The sequence below is a fragment of the Zerene cesonia genome, chromosome 19, assembly GCF_012273895.1.
Source record: "Zerene cesonia ecotype Mississippi chromosome 19, Zerene_cesonia_1.1, whole genome shotgun sequence".
Classification (NCBI taxonomy): Eukaryota; Metazoa; Arthropoda; class Insecta; order Lepidoptera; family Pieridae; genus Zerene; species Zerene cesonia.
The window spans coordinates 1,670,213-1,692,160 of NC_052120.1; the positions used below are offsets into that span (position 1 = coordinate 1,670,213).

Here is a 21,948-nt window from a genome sequence, read left to right on the forward strand (position 1 = left end):
GAGTATTATTAAATACGGAGTCATTAGTGGAGTCCGTAAACGTAATTCTATAAGCGATTCATTATAATATTTGGAGTTGTCAAACGGCTTTGAAGCTTGCGTGTTCTAAGGTAACGCTCAATTCGAAAATGCTAGAATGCATTGAAAATTTAACCTTAAGATTTGCGTGGTAGTGATATTGATAATGGTTTATTTATATTTTATACGATGAGCGAGTGAATCGATACAACATCGATGTTTTAGCTCTAATGTACCTAGTATCTATTGTAGAGAACAGAATATCTATATCCTTATCAAGTGTACTGATCTGTCTGTTGCCCATTTTATATTGCCCATGTATTTATGTATGTATGTATTTTGCCCATTTTTTGTTATTTCGTACGATCGCATCCTTGTTAACTAATACAAAAATTATAATTTTCCAAGAAATATATTTAACATATACGAAACGTATAGCAAATTTCCTAGAAAAGCCCTTAATGCACTAAGCTTATCGCAGGCAATTTTCCATCTCAAAACAGAACAAAATCTTCGATAATCGTTATGAGGCAAGGAGCCACTTTAACGAATTATCGAGAGATTTCCATGAAAAAAGTTGTCACCCTCGAAAGAGGGTAAAACGTATTTGATAGCATGATTTTTCCGACGCGAATGGAGAATGTTAAATTACAAGAGAAATGAAAGATAATAGGCCTCTTTCTAAACAGGGCGAAGTTTGGTGCGGGGTAAAAAGTTTACCCCAAGATTTTGCTTGGCCCAAGGGTGTTAAAGTTTCAGTATTATGTATTCATCCTTTGCGTATATCTCGTTATACATTTACTTGAGTGTTCCAGACATATTTATGTTTAAATTTATTTCGAGTTGTTAACAACGAATCAAGATTTTTTCTCTATGGAATTTTAAGTATTTGATAATAAGCATACAATGTTGCAGGGAAATATAACATTTATGAAAACAAGGTAATAAAACAAAGCATAAGTTCAAATAGAACAGTTTATTTCGAACTAATACGAACGCATAGTAGAATTTACGATATATATTTATAATATCAATACAGTATAATAACAGAACATTGACAATAAAGCGATAACTAAGTTTATCAACATCCGATAAAGCCACAGTGATTGCAAGTTATTTACATACGGACGCGCCGAAATTTTAAAGCTAGAACATGGCCATGACAACAGTCTTACTACTAAAAACATTATATTTCTTCCACTCACTTATATCACAATAATCTTAGTCTATATAAATAAAACAATACAAGAAAGTGCGGTTAGTTACACCACTAAATAACAACGGCTGAACAATTTGTTATGATTTTAGATTTGTTTGATTTGTCTTTGCTTTGTACACATATCTTACAAAGATTCCAAAGGCCGGAGAAGTCGATAGTAGTTTATTAGATAGTTAGTTAGTTTATTTGAAATGTACTCGTATATTGCGAATATGTAATTCTATGATATGTTGTAACTTCGATTTATACTTAACCGTTGTATTGTCTGCCATTTTCTTATGATAATACTCGCGGTAATAATTACAGATTTTATATGTTTTGGTCTATAAGTTAAGTAGTACTCGAGTTTTTGGTGAATGTATATTATTATGCTATTTTCAATAGCCAATTTGCCCTTTATATAATTTTCGTGGATTTAAGTGAGATTTAACAATGTACCAAAATTAAATTACAAAAAGCGACGATAAGTGATCGGAAGAAATGTTTACACGTGATGTATAGAAAAGTTTCGTCTTCCACACCGAGGAAGACTAAGGAAGACTCTAGAATTTATTTACATTGTCAAAACGCTATAACAGTCGAAAATATATAGGTAACAAAAGAAGTAGAAACATTATATAAAAGTACAAAATGAGCAGAATTCTAATAGAGCCGTTTGATATTCGTTGTATAACATATTATTTACAACACGTATTCTTCGCTAAATTTTACTAAATGACACTTAAAATACTTCGGAGCGGTACTAGAAGCATTGAGATTTATAAAAATACAATGGTAACATTATAAGAATCAGTGCCAAAGCATTTGTCATATAAATACATATATATCTAGAGTACAAAAGCAGTCTCCAGATTAAATTCGGTAACGTAGCTTAGTGATACATGTTACTTAGAAAATACCGACTACAATGTACGATATAAATATTAGAAGTCACTGATTTCGGGATCAGTATCTGCGTATTTGCACGTGAAAGGGTTTCTTAGCCAAGAGCAAAATGATCGATCACTATGTTGTTTGTATTTGGCTGTTGTATGTTTCTTGGCGTGAGCCCTTGCTACTGCCGCCCTTCGAGTTGGGTAAGAATCTAGGGAAGATGCGTCCGAGTCGCGCGGTACGGAGTCGTAACCTGATTCAGCCCTTCTTGATGTTCCAGCAGGACTATGCTTTCCTGTTCTTGGCGTAGATTCATGGCCACTATCGTAACCATCGGGCTTGGAACTCGCTACGACTCTTGCAATTCCTTTATCACTTTTTTCGCATTTTTCGGAACGTGGTTCAACTGTAACTACAGGCGGTGTAACTTCTAAATGCATGCTTGATTTTAGCTCCCGAAAGGCATTGGACGGTGCACCAATACCAGGTGTTCTGTTTTCTTCACGTAAATTCGGATCGGATGCTCCATCCGGATGTCGCAACGATGCAATACGCGCATCCGTAATATCATTGCCTCTGTACCGCTCGAATGGACCATAGCAATTGTTATGCGTTATGTCTAAATTCTGATATACCTCACATTCTCCAATAACACTACCCGGTCTTGACATCGTCCGTTTACAACTATCACATATTTTATCACTTGGTCTATAGGCTGGTTCACTGTATACTGATCCGTCGTGATAATCTTCTGTATCTCTAACGTTACAGAGTGACATTGATTGGAATACCGGAGCTATCCTTGAACTGGGAAAGTTGTTTCCATCAGATAACTTTCTAGGGCCGTACAGTTCTGTTAGGTCTATGAGATCATCAATTCTAGATCTTGAAGTGGGTAAGCTACCAATTGGGTTTATATCACCTGCATGATCCCCAAAGGTCTGTGCATAAAATTCCATTGTTTGTCTAAGATATGCTTCATTTCTTATTTGGCGTTCAACTTCGCTATACAAAGATAATGTGTCCGTAAATGTAGAGGCTACTGTTAAATTTTCCTGACTTAAAATTCTAAGGGGATGATCTTCATCATCATCTCCTTCAAAGTTTGTAAGTCCCATACAAAATGCTATATCCTCTTCCGTAACTTGCAGGCAAGAGTCTTGCATAGGAACGGGTTCTAAGGGTTCTTCGACTTCAATAATTTCTAAAATTTCGTCTTCATCGTCATTTCGCCCTTTGCTCATTCCATGTGAATCAATGTCTCTACTATGATTTGACACCATTTCATCATCCATTCTCATTCTTTCCTTATATTTGCTATCCAAACTTTCCATTGAAACTTCTCTACTGTTAAGACTGCTTGGTTGTATTAATGGAAGCGCTGGAGGTATTTCAGCCAATTCTTCACTATCGTCGTCTTCGTCGACCTCACTTTTTGTTATTGATTTGGCATTGGAAGGTTTTCTGGAGGAATTAGATTCAGGTGGATCAAAGTTTTCTTCTTCTATTGCTATAGCTTTTGAGCCTGCTTTTAGACCTGTTCTTATTGTAGATTCTTCAACGTGAATTCGCCTTCCATCCTTCATTACTTCCATTTTATGTGTAGTTTCGGGTTCATCTAGAATCTTACTGTTAGTTTCTTTTGTACAAGGTTGTGCTTTATGACTCGGTGAATTGTGCCTTGATTTTTGTATTTGAGATGTTTGATTTTCGACCCATTTTCTAATCATATTTTTCTTATGACTGTCCATGTAACCATAACCTATGCTTTCACCAGCATAAGAGCTAAGTACTCCAACTTGAAGCGGTACTGGATTTGGGTTAGGTTGTATCGGTACAGACTCAAATTGTTGTGGAACCTTTGGTTCTTGCATAGGTCCATCGATCCACGTTTCTCGTTTCTTTCCTTGCGTTTCTTTGATTATATGACGAGCTTCTACGAGTTTTGATTTCGATATTCTTGGGCCATCAATCCATTGCTCGTCACTTGTACTTTTGCCTTCATCTGCATGTTTTGTCAATGGTTTTTTTAATGGCGTCATTTTAGTGGTAGGGGCGTGTACGGGAGAAGATTTCGGAGTATTCACGGGTGCTGCATTTTTAAGCGGTGAAGATTTTTGTGTTGAATACATTTTATGTAGAGGACTTTTCTCTTCAACTACTTTAGATAAGGATGATTTGTGCTTTTGTTCAGCTGATGACCCTCTTAGTGCTCTACTTATGGAGCATCTATTATCTCCCGAGTTAATACTTGGTATATAAACAGGAGGATGTTCGCCATCAGTTCCATCATCTAACGGCCCAACATAAATCACTGTGTCAGCTGAGAGATCACTGCTGGATGGATCAGGTTCGCTACTGCTAGGTTTCGAAGCATCTTCACCAGAACTACCGCCCGAACCAGCATTATTTGAAGGATATTTTATTTTTCTTCGTCGTAATCTATGTATTCTGGATGCTAATTGCAAAGTGGCGAGTGTGTCGGAATAATTTTGTACGTTGGGCGATACGTGAACTATCATAGCAGTATGACAAGTAAGGGATCCGAGACATTCCTTTAATACATGAGTAAGATTGTGATCTCGGTACGGCAAATGGCGCTGACCGTTGAAAATCGCAAGAAGTATATTTCCTAAGCCGGATAATGGTATCCCTCCGTTAGTTTTTCCGCGTTCTGAGTTTCCTAAGTCGATTAGATGTAATCGGCTTCGACCGCCGGCAACTGTAAATAAAGAAAAATAGTGCTTACTTAAAATCCTCTTGCTCAAGGGTACAGCTATAAAGCGTCTTTTATATGTGATGAAATACACATCAGTTTTGTGCACTTAATGAAAATATCTTCAGAATATTGTATAAATTTTAAAATAAAAAGTTATCTCTTATAAGAGAGTAGGTAAGGTATATATCAATCTTTATATTTTTAGGTCGCATTATTAACTAAAAAATTACAGCATTTATTAGTTTGCCCAATAATAACATCCTGAAACTACCTGCTCCTTTGCCGCCAACACTATACTGGTAAACGTGGAGTGTGTACAACAGATGACTGTCCTTGCCCTCCTCCCTCGTTCCTCTCGTGTGTAGAGCTGCATCTAAGTAGAACGCCGCTTTCTCGGCACTATGCACTCTGAGCTCTGACTGGTTTTGTAAGTGCGTTCCGAAGAGAGGGTCGTCTCGAAGGTATACTCCTGGTGACTGCTCCGTATCTGAGTTACAAAATGAATTTATTTATTGTATGCTTGTTACACGTTTCAGAACATATTGGTCGTAAATTATGATTTTCCGATTTAATTAAAATGCGATTTTTAAACTTGATTGTAGAACTTTGGTTAGTGATAATTTAGTTCAGAATAATAAGATTTCACTTTTAGTCTAATGGTTTACTGAGTTAGTGGTTCCATTGTGCTACTAATTATTATGTATAATTTATATAAAACAAACTGCCCTTGAAATCTTCAAAATCGTTTTCTCAATTTTTTTCATTTCTAACTTTATTTGAATGTCGATCTCTTTTCATAATATTAAAATAAGATAAGTATTAAACATATTTTCGCAAGTTTCGATTACACAAACTTCTCGATGCTATACAATGCATTATTATAAATAATTAAGCATAGAATTCCAGGCAGTCGCTGTAGGCACTAGACGTCTAGCCTTTCAGTTTCTTTTCAACGTCAAAGCGAGATAGGCGAAACGCCAAAACAAATTTACAAAGCATGACAAAGTTTTACATTCTGTAACAATGTGTAAGCACATTTCTTTGTTGGTATTTATAAAGTTTTATGTATTGTAGTATAAATGAAATTTACATAGGTCACTTTATTTTTTGTGTGTGTTCATTTGTACTGTGCCCTTATATTGTTGTTATTTACTAGGCATAGTCTAAGGACTATTTAGTTCTGTTCTGTTATAGATCTATCTGTTACATATTTTTAGAAAGCTGTTCATAATCCAGCAAGTCATTATTATCTATAAACATATAGAAAAATAATCACGAAGTGTGTTTCTACGCGTAAAATTTGAAAACAGCTAGACCAATTGGAACATTTTTTTTACAATTTTACTAACGGGGTTCTTAAAGGGAGAAAAACGTCCACGATCAAGAAAACAAACAAAATTCGTCTCTCTCCACTTCATAATATTATCTATAAAAACTATTCACACCAGACTATATAGATATAATCAGTAACGTTTTATCTTTTTATATTCAGAGACGTTTGTTGAACTCACCATTCTGATAGGGCGCCAACAGATCCCTGATTTGGTTCGTATTCGTGCACAATTCGACAGCTGATACCCGAACGGAGAAACGGGTGCCGCACTTGTGCCGCTGCTCCGCTATGCCCCTGAACAGCCAGGATATGGCACAGGGGATGACGCCGAGGGATGCAGCGGCGTCAGGTCGCCCTAGCATGGTGTACGACTTGCCTGGGGGGTTGCAGATATTTTAGGTAGTTGTAGTAGGTTAGAAGCTATGTAGTGAAAAGTTGTTAGTTAGATAAGTTTCAGATTTAAATGTGATTGTTTACGTTTGTTTATGATGCTAAACATAGCTTAAATAAGTTCATTCACTTGCTATTTAATTCATAATAAGAATCATTGTTAATTTTTTAAAGATCATGTGATATCGTCGTTGGCATTTAATTTATTTTTTAAGTTCAAATAAAGTTTCTATAAATTATTAAACTTGCTAGAAACGAATCATAATTGTAGAATGGGTGTTCATATTTAAAAGTAATAATATAATAATGGAACAATTGGTATATTATATATTTCCATTGATGCTTACAACGGATCAACAATCGAAAATGTTTGAATAAATATTAATTACTTGCTCAGGGGTTTATTCTGGTTATACCGGTACAAAAGTTTTCTTTATTTAACTCCATCTATTCAACTAATCAGTTCACAATTTTTCCTTTTAATAATCACAATTAAATTTTAATTTTCAAGTATTACACAATACTCTATTGAACTAATCTATCCAGAAACTCATTAAATATTACACTTATTTATAATAAGACATTTAAGATAAATTCTATGATATTATACAATTCGAGACCCTTTGTCAGGTTATTTATAACGATATTCTTAGTAAATCCTCCCTTCCAATTTACTTTGTGTATTTAATTATGAAAGACATAAGGCTTATAATGAAACACGGATTACATCGCCAGCTATAAGGAGGTAGATTACTCTAAATCGCATAAACGAAGTAATTATCAATACAGAACAATAAACAAACTCTGTTTCGAACGTGAAGGATTAAGGCGAAGATATAAAAATAACTGGATACAGTTTGTTTTATATGTATGAAATACGTATGTTAATGATGGAAATGCAGCTATTTAGGGATTTATAATATGTGTTATATTAAATAACTTTAATAGTAAGAAAACAGAACCAAATAAAGATTCTATTTTTTATGAATTGACAGGTCTACAATCTTTCTGAATTGATCATTCGTACCGCAATAGGTAGTGTATACAATTGTATTAAATTCAATTGCCATTCGTGTGTAATTAATAAAAACATACACAAGAAAATACATATTTGTTGTAATAATAATACAATTCAGCACATATAATATAGTGGCACGTAGACAATGCCGCATCTAGCAGACTAAATCCGTGGATTAAGGTTTTATATGCAAATTGAAAGCTTTCGAATGAAACTCGCGGTGGGAACCTGGCTTACTTGCTTATTTTAGGGATTGTCGACCCGCCGAGTGAATAATTAGTACCTCGTTTTAATTATTTCGAAGTTTAATGCTGAACAAATATTGAAATATGGTATTTTTGGTTGAGCTTTGGTGGGAAGGCAAATAGTTTGCGATATTCTGTAATTATTTTGTGGGTTATTTATTATCTGTCTGTTCATTTAATACTCGAATAAGTCAAACTATTTACTGTGTGTGTATGTATTAAAATATATGGTTCAAAAAGCATTTCGTAGGTAATCAAAATGGCGTCCGCATGGGGAAGTTTCAGAAGAACAAAACATTTCTTTAAAACAGAAACTTAAGCTGCCTGCGATCTAGTACTTTCCTAATAAATAAGAAAGCGGTATAATCAGGACATTATCGCATTACGCTTTACATTGCTTCCAAAGTTCCGCATTTAAATTCAGAATCTTAAATTTAACTTCAAGAATCTTTAGTGTAAAACTTGGTAAGTTCTAAATTAGGTACAAGTTTAAATATTCAGCTGTGGTACTTCCACTATTTATTAGACCACTGGAGCGAGTTCCGTAGTGCTGAGGAATTTGCATCGAAATGGGGAAACCGCGCCTTAATTGAAAGTTTTAAAATGAGAAACCGAATTTTGTAACGATCCTGGCTGATAAGTGACAAAATAGGTTTTATAGGTTCCTTTATAAATTATGTCAGTAATAAATGAGAACTTCTATACTTCAATTTTTTTTCATTTATAAAGCACTTAGCATACCCGGCCACGGGTTGTTGTGGCTGAGTAATAATTAAAAATATTAGGATTTCAATATATTGGGAAAATTAATCGAAATAAAATCTATCCTATATCTTAAGTTGGGCCAAATTACACATAAAATTTCATCAGTTGAGTTGGTGAAGAGTTCATTGGAAACATACATCTTGAACCTGGATTTTTATATATTTAGATTTCAATGGTAAAAAAAACTTAAAATTAAAATATCAGTAATATTTGTTATCTAACACAGTCGCCAGCAATATAAATGTGGATTAGATATTATGCATTTCTATCGAACGTAGATTTTTAATTGATATTTTAGAGGAATTTACAGACATTTCATTTGGGATATATTGTGATAGTAAACGCAGTAATTTTACAAATCTATATGATGTTTTGTCCGAGTATATATTACACACTTTACTATGCATAAATATAAATTAAATGCCAGTCGTTTTATTCCCCGCAAACTTTCATTAATAAATAAAAAGCCATAATCCGATGCGCAAAGGACGCGCTTTCGAATTTTTAATCAGTAAATCATATTCCGCTATTTTTAATACTAAAGATCTAAAAATAAAATGTTTGTCCTAATTGGAATTTTTGAAAAAAAAATGGAGAAAAAAATGGTTGCCTGTAAAGTATTATTTACGGGCGAAGATTTTACGTGACAACGTCTTTTTCTCGGTAGAATATTTATTGATATGAATATTATTAAATTGCACAATAGGAACAAGGAATTGAATGAAAATAAGAATTGCACAAATTCAATGCGCCTAATTCTCTAGTGCTGCGCGCGCGGCGGACCGATCATAGTTCGGTGACTCATCGTAACGTTACCGGGTGTTACACTTTTTCATTAGTGACTCCGAGCCGCAACCTAACTTAAGACGTTGTCACGTCAAAAGGAAATTAGTATTCCAATTTATAAATGATCTTAGTTACCTAGTCCTGCATGTCCGAAGCAGAAAAGACAACCATCTGTACCATTTATAACTGCGTGTATCACGTCTGTTAGTGCACTCGAACTCAGCTCGATCTGAAACAAAACAATTGTATTAAATTGTGATTTGACATACACCTCTGTGAGATAAACGTCTTGAAATATATATTGTTAAAAAAACGCAATATCTGGACTGGATTAATCAATTAATAAAGCGAATCTTCGTTCAAAATTATTAGTTCAACGTAAATTACCCTTTTATTCAAAAAAACAGTTGAAATTGAATGGGCAATATTCTACCAATTTATTAAGTTAAATAAACGATTCGATGGTAGATTAGTGAGAATCTTTGGTTTATTATTAATTATTTTGTTCATTTTTACTGAACTAATCTTATAAATCGTAAAACAGTTATAACATTATTCAATTATATAGTCCATAGTAATATAACTAGGCATTATTGTATATTTTTATTTAAAGTTAACAATTTCGTTATATTACATTGCATCACTACATATGAAACAAAATCGCATTCTCTGTCTCTCCCTATGTCCCTATGCTTAATCTTAAAAACTACGTAACGCATTTTGATGGGTTTAACACATAGATAAGGAAGGTATAGATATATGTATAATAACATCTATTAACTATTCGGAATTTAACGCGTACGAAGCCGCGGGAAAACGCTGTTAATCTTATTGAAACTCTCCTATTTAACCTAAATTAGAAATCAAAGCATAATCAAGCCAATCTTGCGATTCATTAGTCTCATTACCAGCAATGACATCTCGTTAAACGTCATAAACTAACTGATGACGTCATGAATGTTTAATATAAATGCGTATTGCATATTAATTTTATGATGATTGGACGTGATAAGTAATCCAGATAATACAATATGAAAAACGACAGTTTAAATATTTACGATGACATAATGGAATAATAGCGGTTATTTTATAAATGAAAGCAAATTTTATGTAGAAAGAAAATAAATACATTTATTTTATGCACGAAATGTTTAGTTGTGACCAGTGATAAATTAGGCATGTCCAACAACAAAGGCCTTTCACGAATAATTATCTAGATTTATTATTCTAGAATCAATTTATGACAAATGAGGTTTGATAAATTCGCGGTTTGAACCGTGGCAACGCCTAGCCTCTCGGCCACCCGTGATACCGTTCCAGCAATTGAATTTCTTCTATTCTTATTATCATGTACCTATTCTTCAAAAATATCTGATATTTAATAAAGCATACGAAATCCATTAAGATAAATATGAAACCTGATTCTAGCAAGAAGAAAAATCACCGACTTTATTGTTTGAACATTCCCGTATTGTGTTTATTTCGAAAACTTCACGAAATCCCACATGAAACCATATCACATCAACTAAAACGCTATCTCGCAACTTTTCCAAGAACACGTCTTCTATAAATCAAACATAATACACACAAAAGTAGTTTGATCCACCATCGCATTACACACTCATAGATATGTTATATTCATCCAGCCATTTATCGTAGTCTGTCACACAGCTTATGAGATTAGGCCGGCTGCAGCGGTTGCATTGTCATAAATTTTTCACATTTATATTATGAGGTTTGTCGTGTGGTGACCGCTGTTTTGTACATTTTATATATATGAAAAAAGGGTTTTTGTTTATATGTTAACGTTGTAACAGCAAATGGATCTGGATGAATCTGAATGTTGATAGATTTTGGTTTTGATTTCTACTATAGCATATCAAAACGTCTTACAATTTGTTCTTTGCAAAATTAAACTATTAAAGGAAGTGTGGTATAATTGTACGATATTAACCAAGGGTTACCATTCCACCGTATCTGTACAAATAATGTAAAGCTAAAGAATTTGTTTGCTACGCGCAAATTTTAGGAATCGCTAGACTGATGACAAAATTTTTTCACCGTTAGATACATGTACCATAGGTGAAGTGGGGCGGTAGTTCAAAATAACACAATCATATATGTATTATAACTTACTTCAAGGAATTATATTCTACATAAGACACACATTTATATCACATACTCGTAATAGAATAAAGAAAGTAGTAAGGTATCTAAGTAATTAACTCTTTTAGACTACTACAAAAGACAGAATTCTATTGTGATTTTAAGCGCTTTGTAGTGCACGAGTAACAAGTATGGGACAATCTCATCGAATATTCTACGATCTCTCTTCCTCAACCCCTTCCTATAAAGGGAATCTTTAATACCATTTTCCCTTTGGGCCTTTGGTCTAAGTTATATTTGTTTTTATAGATTCTAGTATCCCGGGCCGGGTTCGAAGTTAATGGTTTTTGTAGTTGATGTTTAAGAGATTTTTTAAACACGTTCCCAAAAGGGAAGAAAGTTATCAATTCGGCTGTTTTTGTTTTATTTATTTAATAACTGTAGGTATTAGCCGTCAAGTTATATAGGAAATTTCCGCCCCTGTGATGAGGTTTTTTGTAGAAATGTATTTTTGAAGTTTTCCTTTTATGCTAAATATAAAATATATAATACAAATATATACCATACCATACCAATCTTTATTTAAGTCATTTTAATTTATAGACAATATACATTAATAACAGCCAACACAAAGCATTTATTAGGAAATGCTTTTTCAGAAAACGCATTAAAAATTTTCAAATTGACGATACTATTAAAAGTGCAGCAGCCTCCTTCATGTAAATGTAACATAAAAATATTAAAAGTTATAACAATTTAAACAGAATTCCGAAACTTGGCCCGTTATCATAGCAACCGTTGTCCCGAACTTTTGAACTCGAATTTCAACGTAAAAATTCCATACGAATTTCATGTTTAAATTGTTGAAAGGTTCCGTTCGGGTATCGCTGCTATTCTGAACGCGTTGCATAACTAAAATGTTGGTGCATTTTGTGAATAAAACGCCTTTTATAATCATTTATTTCATTATTCTGTTATAAATTGCGGTGAGGTTAGGCATCACTTGCAGCTACCGGTTGAGTGGGTTTTGTTAAGAGCTTTACTTGAAATAAGTGGTGGTATATGGTGTCACTGCAAGATTGTATAAGAATCATTTTTGAGTTTCTCCTTCGTATTGTGATAACTTTATCTTGAGTGAGCTTTATATGCGTATTGGTCTAATTAGTATTCGTAATTTTTTGGCATTCTGGAAAATATTTATTTATTCTTTATAGTACATGTTACCAGTAAAAAGCCTCTTTACCGTTATACATAATAGCAACATAATTCGTTCTATTCTTCCATATTTCATAGGTGTTTATAACAGATTTCAAAGAAGGAGGATGCTCTCAATTCAACTGATTATTTTTTTGGTTTGTTAATCGATTACTCGGTGAGCTTTCAATCGACTCACGTAATTCTTTTTGTATATGATAGGGAATTATTGTTAATTTGATCCTATTTTAGAATTTGTAGTGTATATCTATATCTACGTCAAGCATCTATTGCTTTCGAACTAGATCCTAATAAAGCCAACGCTGAATTTTATTTATTCCCATACCACAGCAAACAGACACATGTTTCACAATTGAGCTAGGCGCGATTCGTACAAGCATTAATTCGATATAATCCCAATAATCCTGGCCGGTGCATTAGTTTCAGCTTAATTTGTAGCTGTTATTACTAATTCGGGTTTGGTTTGTTTATCGGCCGGTTTTACACGGGCTTGGGATGCCGCCAACGTTTTTAATTAAGGTCTGTTATGTGCATTATGCCTAAAATAAGGAATTTTGAGTTTATCGCATCACGAGGACATTGTTTATTGTATTGAGATATATTTTTTGCTTGAGTTGTAGGTTTATTTGTATAATTTGGTAGAGAATTTAGCAGATTTTTTTAGATTTAAAAATGTATACTGATTTTTTGTCTGATAGTTATTAATAATAGTTTTGTTGTTCATTTATTTAGTAAAGCAAAAGGAACTGGTGTAACATATACTTAATAAAGATAGGCAGACACTATGCGTAAAAATATTACAGCAACATTCACGGAAAAATCCGACGAAACGCCACAACGAAGGCCGAATTTGGGTTTGAATGAGTTTATAGAAAAGGTGTAGGAAGGGTTAGGAATATGGGTTTCCGAGCCCTTTAATCATAATATGAATCGGGATATCATTTCCTTATCATCAATACTCAAACCTTCATGTTTTGATTATTTATTGACTGCAATGCTGTCTTATATCACCAGCTAATTCGGGAAAATAAATGTAGGATATCTCACTCAGTAAAATTTTGCAATATCGATGAAATAGTTCCCGAAATTAGCATGTAAAACAAACAAAGTCCGACCTATACAGAAGGGATACGTTTAATGCAGGGTTTTTTTACCATAAACATATATGTGGGGTATACAACGAGCCAATAACGGTAGGTTTTCGGTCGAGTCGATGTACAAATATGAATTTTGCGGTAACATACAAGTACGTGCAACGTCAATACCTGCAAGTGAATTCAGGGATGAAAATGAAACCGTATGTAGAAGGAAGAGAATTAAAAACGGTTTAAGGCAATGTGAGGATTGTATAAAATTCTATGTAAGTAATATTTCATGAATATAGTTTTTATTCAGTGCGTTTTAATGCGTCTTCGGTTAGATTATTATTCTTTGAATAAAAAAGCGAAATTGTTTTGGAAAATTATTCAGTAATCCTATGATTCTACTATTATAAGAGTTAATATTTTTGAACTTCATGATCTATATGTAAAATTCTCGTGTGTTAGTTACCATACTCCTCCGAAGAGGCGGTACCGATTCTCATGAAATTTTGTGTGTATATCGGGTAAGTCTGAGAATCGGCCAACGTCTAATATTCATACCCTTAAATGAAAAGAGTAAGGCACAATAGCGTTTACAGGGCCAGCTAGTCCTTCTAATATCATAAATGCGAAAGTTTATGAGGATGGATGTATATGTATGTATGTTTGTTACTCTTTCACGCAAAAAGTACGGAACTGATTGCAATGAAATTTGGTACGTAGATAGCTGGACAACTGAAATAATATATAGGCAACTTTTTATCCCGATATACCTACGGAATACAGACTTACGCGGGTGAAACCGGGGCGCGCAGCTAGTAATTTAATAAATACAACGTCAGCTTTTACACATGTTTAAACTCGGTCTCTTTATCAGCTGGCTTACAACGGTTTGGAGTATGGCCAAAAAATTGTATGCAGAATACTGAACAATTAATTCAATCTTAACTAATTTGAATTGCGTAAATAATGCGAGAGCTAAGTTTTTTCACCTAATTACTTCGAAGAAAGCTTACGTCCTTGAGAATTTATAATAAATTTGGAAAACATCAAATACGTATAGGGTACGATGATTTGAGGGTTTCATTTTTGTGGTGAAACTTCAATAGAAATTGATTGCGATAAGAATTATGACAATAAATGAACAATCACTTTTTGTGCCCTAACATGATTTTTTTACTTCTATTATAAGTTATTGACCTCGTTGATTGTATAAAAAAAGTCAAGTATATAATACATACTGTTTTATATAAGAATAACTAATATTATAAATGCGAAAATTTATAAGGATGTGTGTGTGTTTGTTACTCTTTCACGCAAAAACTACTGAACGATAACAACACTAGAATAACATATAGGCTTTTTTATACCGATATTCCTACGGGACACGGACTTACGCAGGTGAAACCGCGGGCCGCAGCTAGTATTAGATTAATTATGATACTTAAATCGCATTAAAAAGAAACATAGATACAAGTCGATCTATTATATATGCACGGCCCTGTCAACACCAGTAATAATTTGTACAAATTACTGGTGTTAAACTTTGTTATCTAATATCAAAAACTCGCAAAATTGTATCGTGTTTCAGGGCAACACTTCGTAACAATAGCAAAAATCTTCAGTTTAATTAATAGCTCACTAAGTCACCTTAAGACATTAGGAAGGAGACACTTAAATTATTTTGAATGAAAATTTTAATGAACTCCACCCATCGCTAATTGAAAACGCTTAAACATAATGGAGGGGCTTATCAAATTATTACAATATTAAATTAAATAACATAGAACTGCAAATAAATTGTACTATTACACCTTTATAATTGTTATTGTGAGAATGAAATGAAAAATAACGAGATTAAGAGGTTTAAAAGCTTCTTGGATGAAATTTATTTGGGGTTTTTTACCGTTGACTTCCTGGAGCTTTTTAAATAGGTTTAGTTGTAAGCGCTTCAGAATTTCGATTGGGGTCAATCCGGATATAACTTTTAAAAAATCTGCATACTATGAAACGTAGCTATTACAAATTTCTATGTTATGGACAGGTTTGAGTATAAAAAATATCACTAGTATGGGTGTCTCTGTATATATAGTTATTAAGTAGTAGACGCTCGTCCCGGCTCCGCCCGGATATCAAGATTCCTGTTTTATCCCAAGGAGGCCATTAATCGGGATAATATCCTATCACCCAGGTCAACTCATACCCTGTCTGTTGACGAAGTTTCATCAAAATCTGTTAAGTAGTTTCAGCGTAATATATGGACAAACATCCAAACAAACAAACAAACTTGCACATTTATAATATTAGTGCGTCTAATGTGATATAGTGCCTGTATATATAGTGAATTTAAGAATAACGGATCTAAAGTATCGGAATATACAATGCTATTTTGTCTCGGACCATGGCTATGTTCACGAAAGATGTAAGTATTTGAATGTCTTCCCTTTCTAATGAATGATAGAATAGCATCTATCGTTAGGTTAAAATAGCTCAGGTTAACAACTAAACGCATACGTTTGAGTAGTTGTAATAAACTCACCTGTGAATCATCCTGGGAGAAGATTGCGTCAAATGCGAACATTTTAGGCGCAGCCACGCCCACCTTACGGTCTTCAGGGGCCGTGCTGGGGGGCACCGTCTCGCAGACAGTAACTTGCTTCTTACGTTTGTCCAGTGAAAATGTCTGGGTTCCAGTCGTGAATGGACCCTCGCCTGTTGCACCCACCCGGAGCATGACTTTCACCTGTAACAAATGTATAGTTTTAGATAGGCTGAAAGATTTGGAAGAAAGAGAACTTGTAAGTTTTATACGCTTCGGTGCTGTTAAGGTTTGTATAAGAGGCTCACTTAAATCGTTTATTTAATGTTTTTATGATTCCCATTGTATAACCGCCTCCTTGGTTCGATTCTCAGTGGGGATTCAGAAAAATTCTTGATTGGACAGAACACAGAAGACAGATCACCCACTTGTCCATAAAAAAATCTATCAGTGAAACAGATGAATATAATACTACAAATTGTATTCCATCAATTAAAACAGTATACATGTAATAAAAATTAATTTATGGAGAGTGCAATAGTATTTATTATATTCGGTACATAATTTCTTTTCGCTATTTTTTACAAATCCAACCATAAGTTTTATGGGCCTGAAGTGTGTCCTATTCTATATTGAGAAGAAATTTCGACTCACAAACTCCATCCCCTACTTACTTATAATTAAAATAGTTGAGCAGTTAGCCGAGGTGATTAGCGACATAATTCATGTGTAAATCACTCAGATAGTAATTACAAGGGAATTAATTGCACATGTCTTGTTATGAGGTTTATGGAGCGTAATGTTTCGGCGTATTGTACGGGTGTTCTGGTAATCTCATGTTATTTAGATTTGTTTGATATTGTTCATGCAGAAAAATGCATCCTTTTGTGTGATATATTTAGAATGCAAACAGAAAATGTCAAATTAGTTAAAAATTTACGAATAAAAAGCAGTATCTCAAATCCATTATTGATAATGTATTTAGAAAAAAAAAGTTAATGCCAATAAAGTACTATTAGATTCACTGAAGATATTTTAGAGATTAATTGAAATAATCAGAGGGACAAATATTTGAAAGTTGTTATCTGATTTTGAATCTTATTTTAACTGTGAAATTTAAATTCTATTTATAATGATACAGATGATTAAAAAAAATTATTGTCATAATTGCATCTGACAGTTATCACTTCCTTTGCTTAACCATACCAACTAAGCGTCTATATTACGTCTATGTGTTTTTTTCTAATCCCTAAACGAACTTAATCTTAACACATATAGGAAAAAGACGCTCATGTCCTCCCACTTCTGTATATGCAGTAACCCAATCAAGTAATTGGTTCAAGCGTGTTTCGCATGCTAACTGAAGACGTGTTTCGCTTGATGATAGAGATATTACCAAATCATTAGTACTGCGAATAGTGTTTAATTGATTTCGTTAATATATTATGCGTAACTAGCTGTAAATAGATGTATATTTTATATTTGCTATAGCGGTTTAGAAGTTTCTTGCCAGAAAGTTAGTGGGTAAGTGTTTTCGTAATCGTTGTATTTAGTTCGTAAGGTATCTTAGAAAAGAAGGGAATAATATGTGGATTACGAATTAAAAAGCTGCAACTTGTAGTAGAGAAAAGAATATTTAATGTCAAAATCAGGGTTCGCGTTAAATTAGAAAGTAGCCTAAAAGTGTGGATGTTAATTTGAGAGTGACAGTTGGTTGACAGTTCGCTCCATAGTCATCCTTCAACGTCAAATGTCATCTGTCAAGTGTCATTGTGACATCGACCCATTACATAATAGCAAATTATAAAACGTTGCTAAATTTTTTTAGTACTTATATTAATTTGCCATACTGACACAAAATATTAAGTAAGTATATATATATAATATAAGTTTATCTATAGATTTTTGCAATATCGATATTTTATTAACTTATTTTTATTAAATATTTAAATATTTCCATCGAATCGTATTATAGAATAAACATCATAAACATTTTTATCGATAGAAATATGCAGGTATTTCTATTTGATTCGTAATGATGTTTTCAGTGTTTCCAGCAACCTCCTGTCTGATTAGTTATTGACATTGTAGCGACATGCAATTTGCATAGCTTGTAAACTATCATAGATATACGTAGTTATATTGAAATAGGTATATACAGTAGCTAGTTTTCGTCCGTGGCTATACTTGTTCTGAAGCGGCACCGATTTTATATAATTTACCACTACCACCGATATGAGTTTTTAGATACTACTTTTGCAGTTTACCGTATTCATTATTATTGTATAACTGCTGCGCTCCGCGGTTTCACCCGCGTATCCCGTAGGAATAGCGGGATAAAAAGTTGCCTATGTGTTATTCCAGTTGTCCAGCTATCTACGTATCAAATTACATTGTAATCGGTTCCGTGATTTTTGCGTGAAAAAGTAACAAACATGCTCACAAACTTACGCATTTATAATATTAGTAGGATAGGATTTACCATATTACTGTTATAATATAAGCTAGGTTCAAATAACAGTATTATTACGGATTTTCGAAAAGTGACTTCAATTCCGAACGTTGTAATTCACTATATGACGGGCTGAGCCTCTAAGCTCCCCTGACGGATGCTTGAAGCCGACGCCGCTATCTGCAGGACAACAGGAGACTGCGTCACCGTTCGACTGGACGTAATTTAGTATGCAATGTGATGAAATATTTGACGTACCGTTCGTGTGTATTTTCAATGATATTGTTTTGTGTGAACGTCTGTGGTAATTTATAATGATGTGTGTGCTCTGTTTTGTTTTTTTTTTCACAGACTTTTTATGATATGTAGATAGCATATTCTATGGAAGAGAATTAATCTTTAAAGGAAGGGGCAGATATTCAAGAGTCTCGTAACTTATGAAAATATTTTGATATTACGTACAGAACGACGATGTTCGCAAAGTGATGATTGTTATATTTCAGAAAAATGGTTTGAAGTTGAGAAAAATATATATGTAAAAAGTCTTTATTCAGGTTAAAAGTAAACATACGTTACCTAAAATATCTTTATATTTAATTAAACGTACACTACAATCTATTTTCCTCAAAATAACTTAAAGGCCATTAACACATCATACATTTATATAATATTCCCGACATAATGACAAACAGTCTTCGAGCAAAAACAAATCTCGTCGCCAACAAGTGAAATGGCTTCGTTATAGCCGACATTTTCCTCGTTCACAAATATGGAAGCCATTTTGTGTGACATCAAAAATTAACCATATTTGGAGTTTTACATAGGCTTGCTCGCGCTTGCTTGAAAGCCTCCACAATGATGATATATCACAGGCTGTAACAAGTCGATTGTGATCATTTGAGGAGATGGGAGTATTTTAGAAGAACTAATTAAATATATCATGAGATTCCGCTAAACCATTAGATAAACGTTGTATGTACAAATTTTAATTTACCTTAGAATTTTGCAAACTTTCTGGCGTTATAGTTTGATTATAATGAAAGGATTAAATTAATCTTTATTTATTTCCAGTAAATATCATAATACATAATGATACCATACACTTGTTTGTTTGTTACCTTAATATAATTAGTTTGACTATAATATATATATGGTATATATAAATTAAACAGGTGGTTATGAAACAAACTCGCTCCTCAATTCCGCGAACATAATGGCTTCCAGAAGTGTGGAACTTTAAGCAGTTCATTGATACTTTCAAAAACTGAGAGCTGTAGGCCCTCATGCATAAAATTAAAGGCAGGTAATGACACGGGATGTTCGCATTATAAGGGGAGCCACGTTTGACTGTGCATAGAATATAGAGTATGAGGCAGATATGACTAGAGTTTTCTGAACTTTTATATTGTGAGAACGAGATACACATAACTCGAGTACTAAGAAACTGCACCAAATTGTTACGAAGTGGGAGCAAATTGTGTACATTTTGTTAATTTTCTATTACTATTATGGTAATTTTTCATAGAAATAAAACCTTACTACCATACCAATACTTACTAATTACTTACTATACCAATCGAATTAATACAGTTACTATGCGTAATGGCTGTTAAAATGTTTACATAACTCTATCTCTTATAACGATATGTATAATCCTATATACTCGTAGAATATACTATACGCCCCTACTCATCAAGAACCAGGTCTTGTGAAACGTTGACGGTACACTGAGGTACGCTATATCGCTTGCAAAATATTAATCAATAGTTAGACTCGGCACGTGTACCCTGTCCCAGCGTCTCAGGAAAATCTAAAAGGAAACCTATTTATAGCGTAGAATATCGCCCTATGCTTCCTCTAAGTAAGAAATATCATCTCTTATAACGTATATTACTTTGTATTCTATTTTATTCCTTACTAATATTATAAATGCGAAAAAACCTCAGTTTGTAATCTGTGTCTTTTTCATGTCTAAACCATTGAACTGATTTGGATGAAATTTGGTACCTGAGAAAGTATATAGTATGATATTATCTCGTGAATCCTACAGCAATAATATTTTGTACATGTCCTTAGCAGAAACTAAGGCTTTATGAGAATTAAGAACAGTTTTCACTTCTAAAGTATACGGAGAAATGCTAGTATAAAAATAAAACATAAATTACTGCTATGCGTACAGATATATGAAATATCGTACACCTCATTTGTTTTCCAAATCACCACGTCATTCAGCCAACCAGGTTAATAAAATCAGTCAAATGCTGCGTAACCTACAAAACGAACGCTTGCTATCATCCTATCGATATTTTACGGGTCGACCTTACATTCTTTACGACCGGCCCAAACAAATTTCACATCACATTGACACTTTATCGGCACGCACTTGGCCTATGTTTATGTAAATGAAACAAACGCTGATTTTCATATCGTGTAATTTGGTTGTAGGCAGAATGAGAGCTGTGTGTGTGGAATATAAATTAATGTTGTATTGTGCGTTTTTTATGTAATATCTCTTTGTAAATGGCCGGGCAGTACTTTTATACTTGTGTATATGTGAGCTTAATTGACAGAAAATGTTAATCTCATGAAGTTTTTATATTAAACGAAAACAGACTAAGAAAAACTTCAGGATTTTTTACGTAGTAATATTGTAAAATTTTAAATTATACAAATTTGCTGATCCGATTTTTATAAAATTTTAAATCCAGTAAATTATTGTCCAATACCTATTTCCTCGAGTACATGCAATACTATTAATTACGTAAATTCATACTTATGAAATCTTTTTCTCTATTTTAGAACCGAGCTGGTGGTTAGTCTGGTAGGAATCACAACCTCCCAGGAAAAATTGCAGAGATAGAGCCCTTTTCAAATGCGTTGTATAATGCAGTATTCAGGTTATGGGAGGATTGACAACAGGAAAAGAATGTTCTAGGAAGATTGAAAAAAGGATCGGCTCCCCTTCTCAGCGAACGAATCAGTAGCATACGCTCACTACTATTTCATGCCGATCTTCTGTGACGGTGTGGTACTTCCCCGGTCCAAGTTGACCCAATTCGTGCCGAAGCGTGCTCGACTTCCACACTCATATATTCTTAATGCAAAATAATTCCGTTTAGAAGCAACATTATTACGGAATATCTAAAAATAGTTCAACCCACGATAACGTCTTTTCAATCCACAGAGGA

General features: G+C 33.6%; 1 protein-coding gene across 2 annotated transcripts in view; it reads right to left on the minus strand.

The window, feature by feature from the left end:
• Positions 1-983: 983 nt before the first annotated feature.
• The window catches only part of LOC119834603 (kinesin-like protein CG14535), a 176,368-nt gene continuing 155,403 nt past the window's right edge, over positions 984-21,948 (minus strand). For both annotated transcript variants that reach the window (XM_038359004.1, XM_038359006.1), the window contains 5 exons: positions 16,309-16,512; positions 9,502-9,595; positions 6,341-6,538; positions 5,101-5,316; positions 984-4,832 (listed from right to left, as the gene is read on the minus strand). In XM_038359004.1, the coding sequence (XP_038214932.1) occupies positions 2,161-4,832; positions 5,101-5,316; positions 6,341-6,538; positions 9,502-9,595; positions 16,309-16,512 (3,384 nt within the window). In that variant the 3' untranslated portion in view covers positions 984-2,160. The remainder of the gene's footprint in view (positions 4,833-5,100; positions 5,317-6,340; positions 6,539-9,501; positions 9,596-16,308; positions 16,513-21,948) is intronic.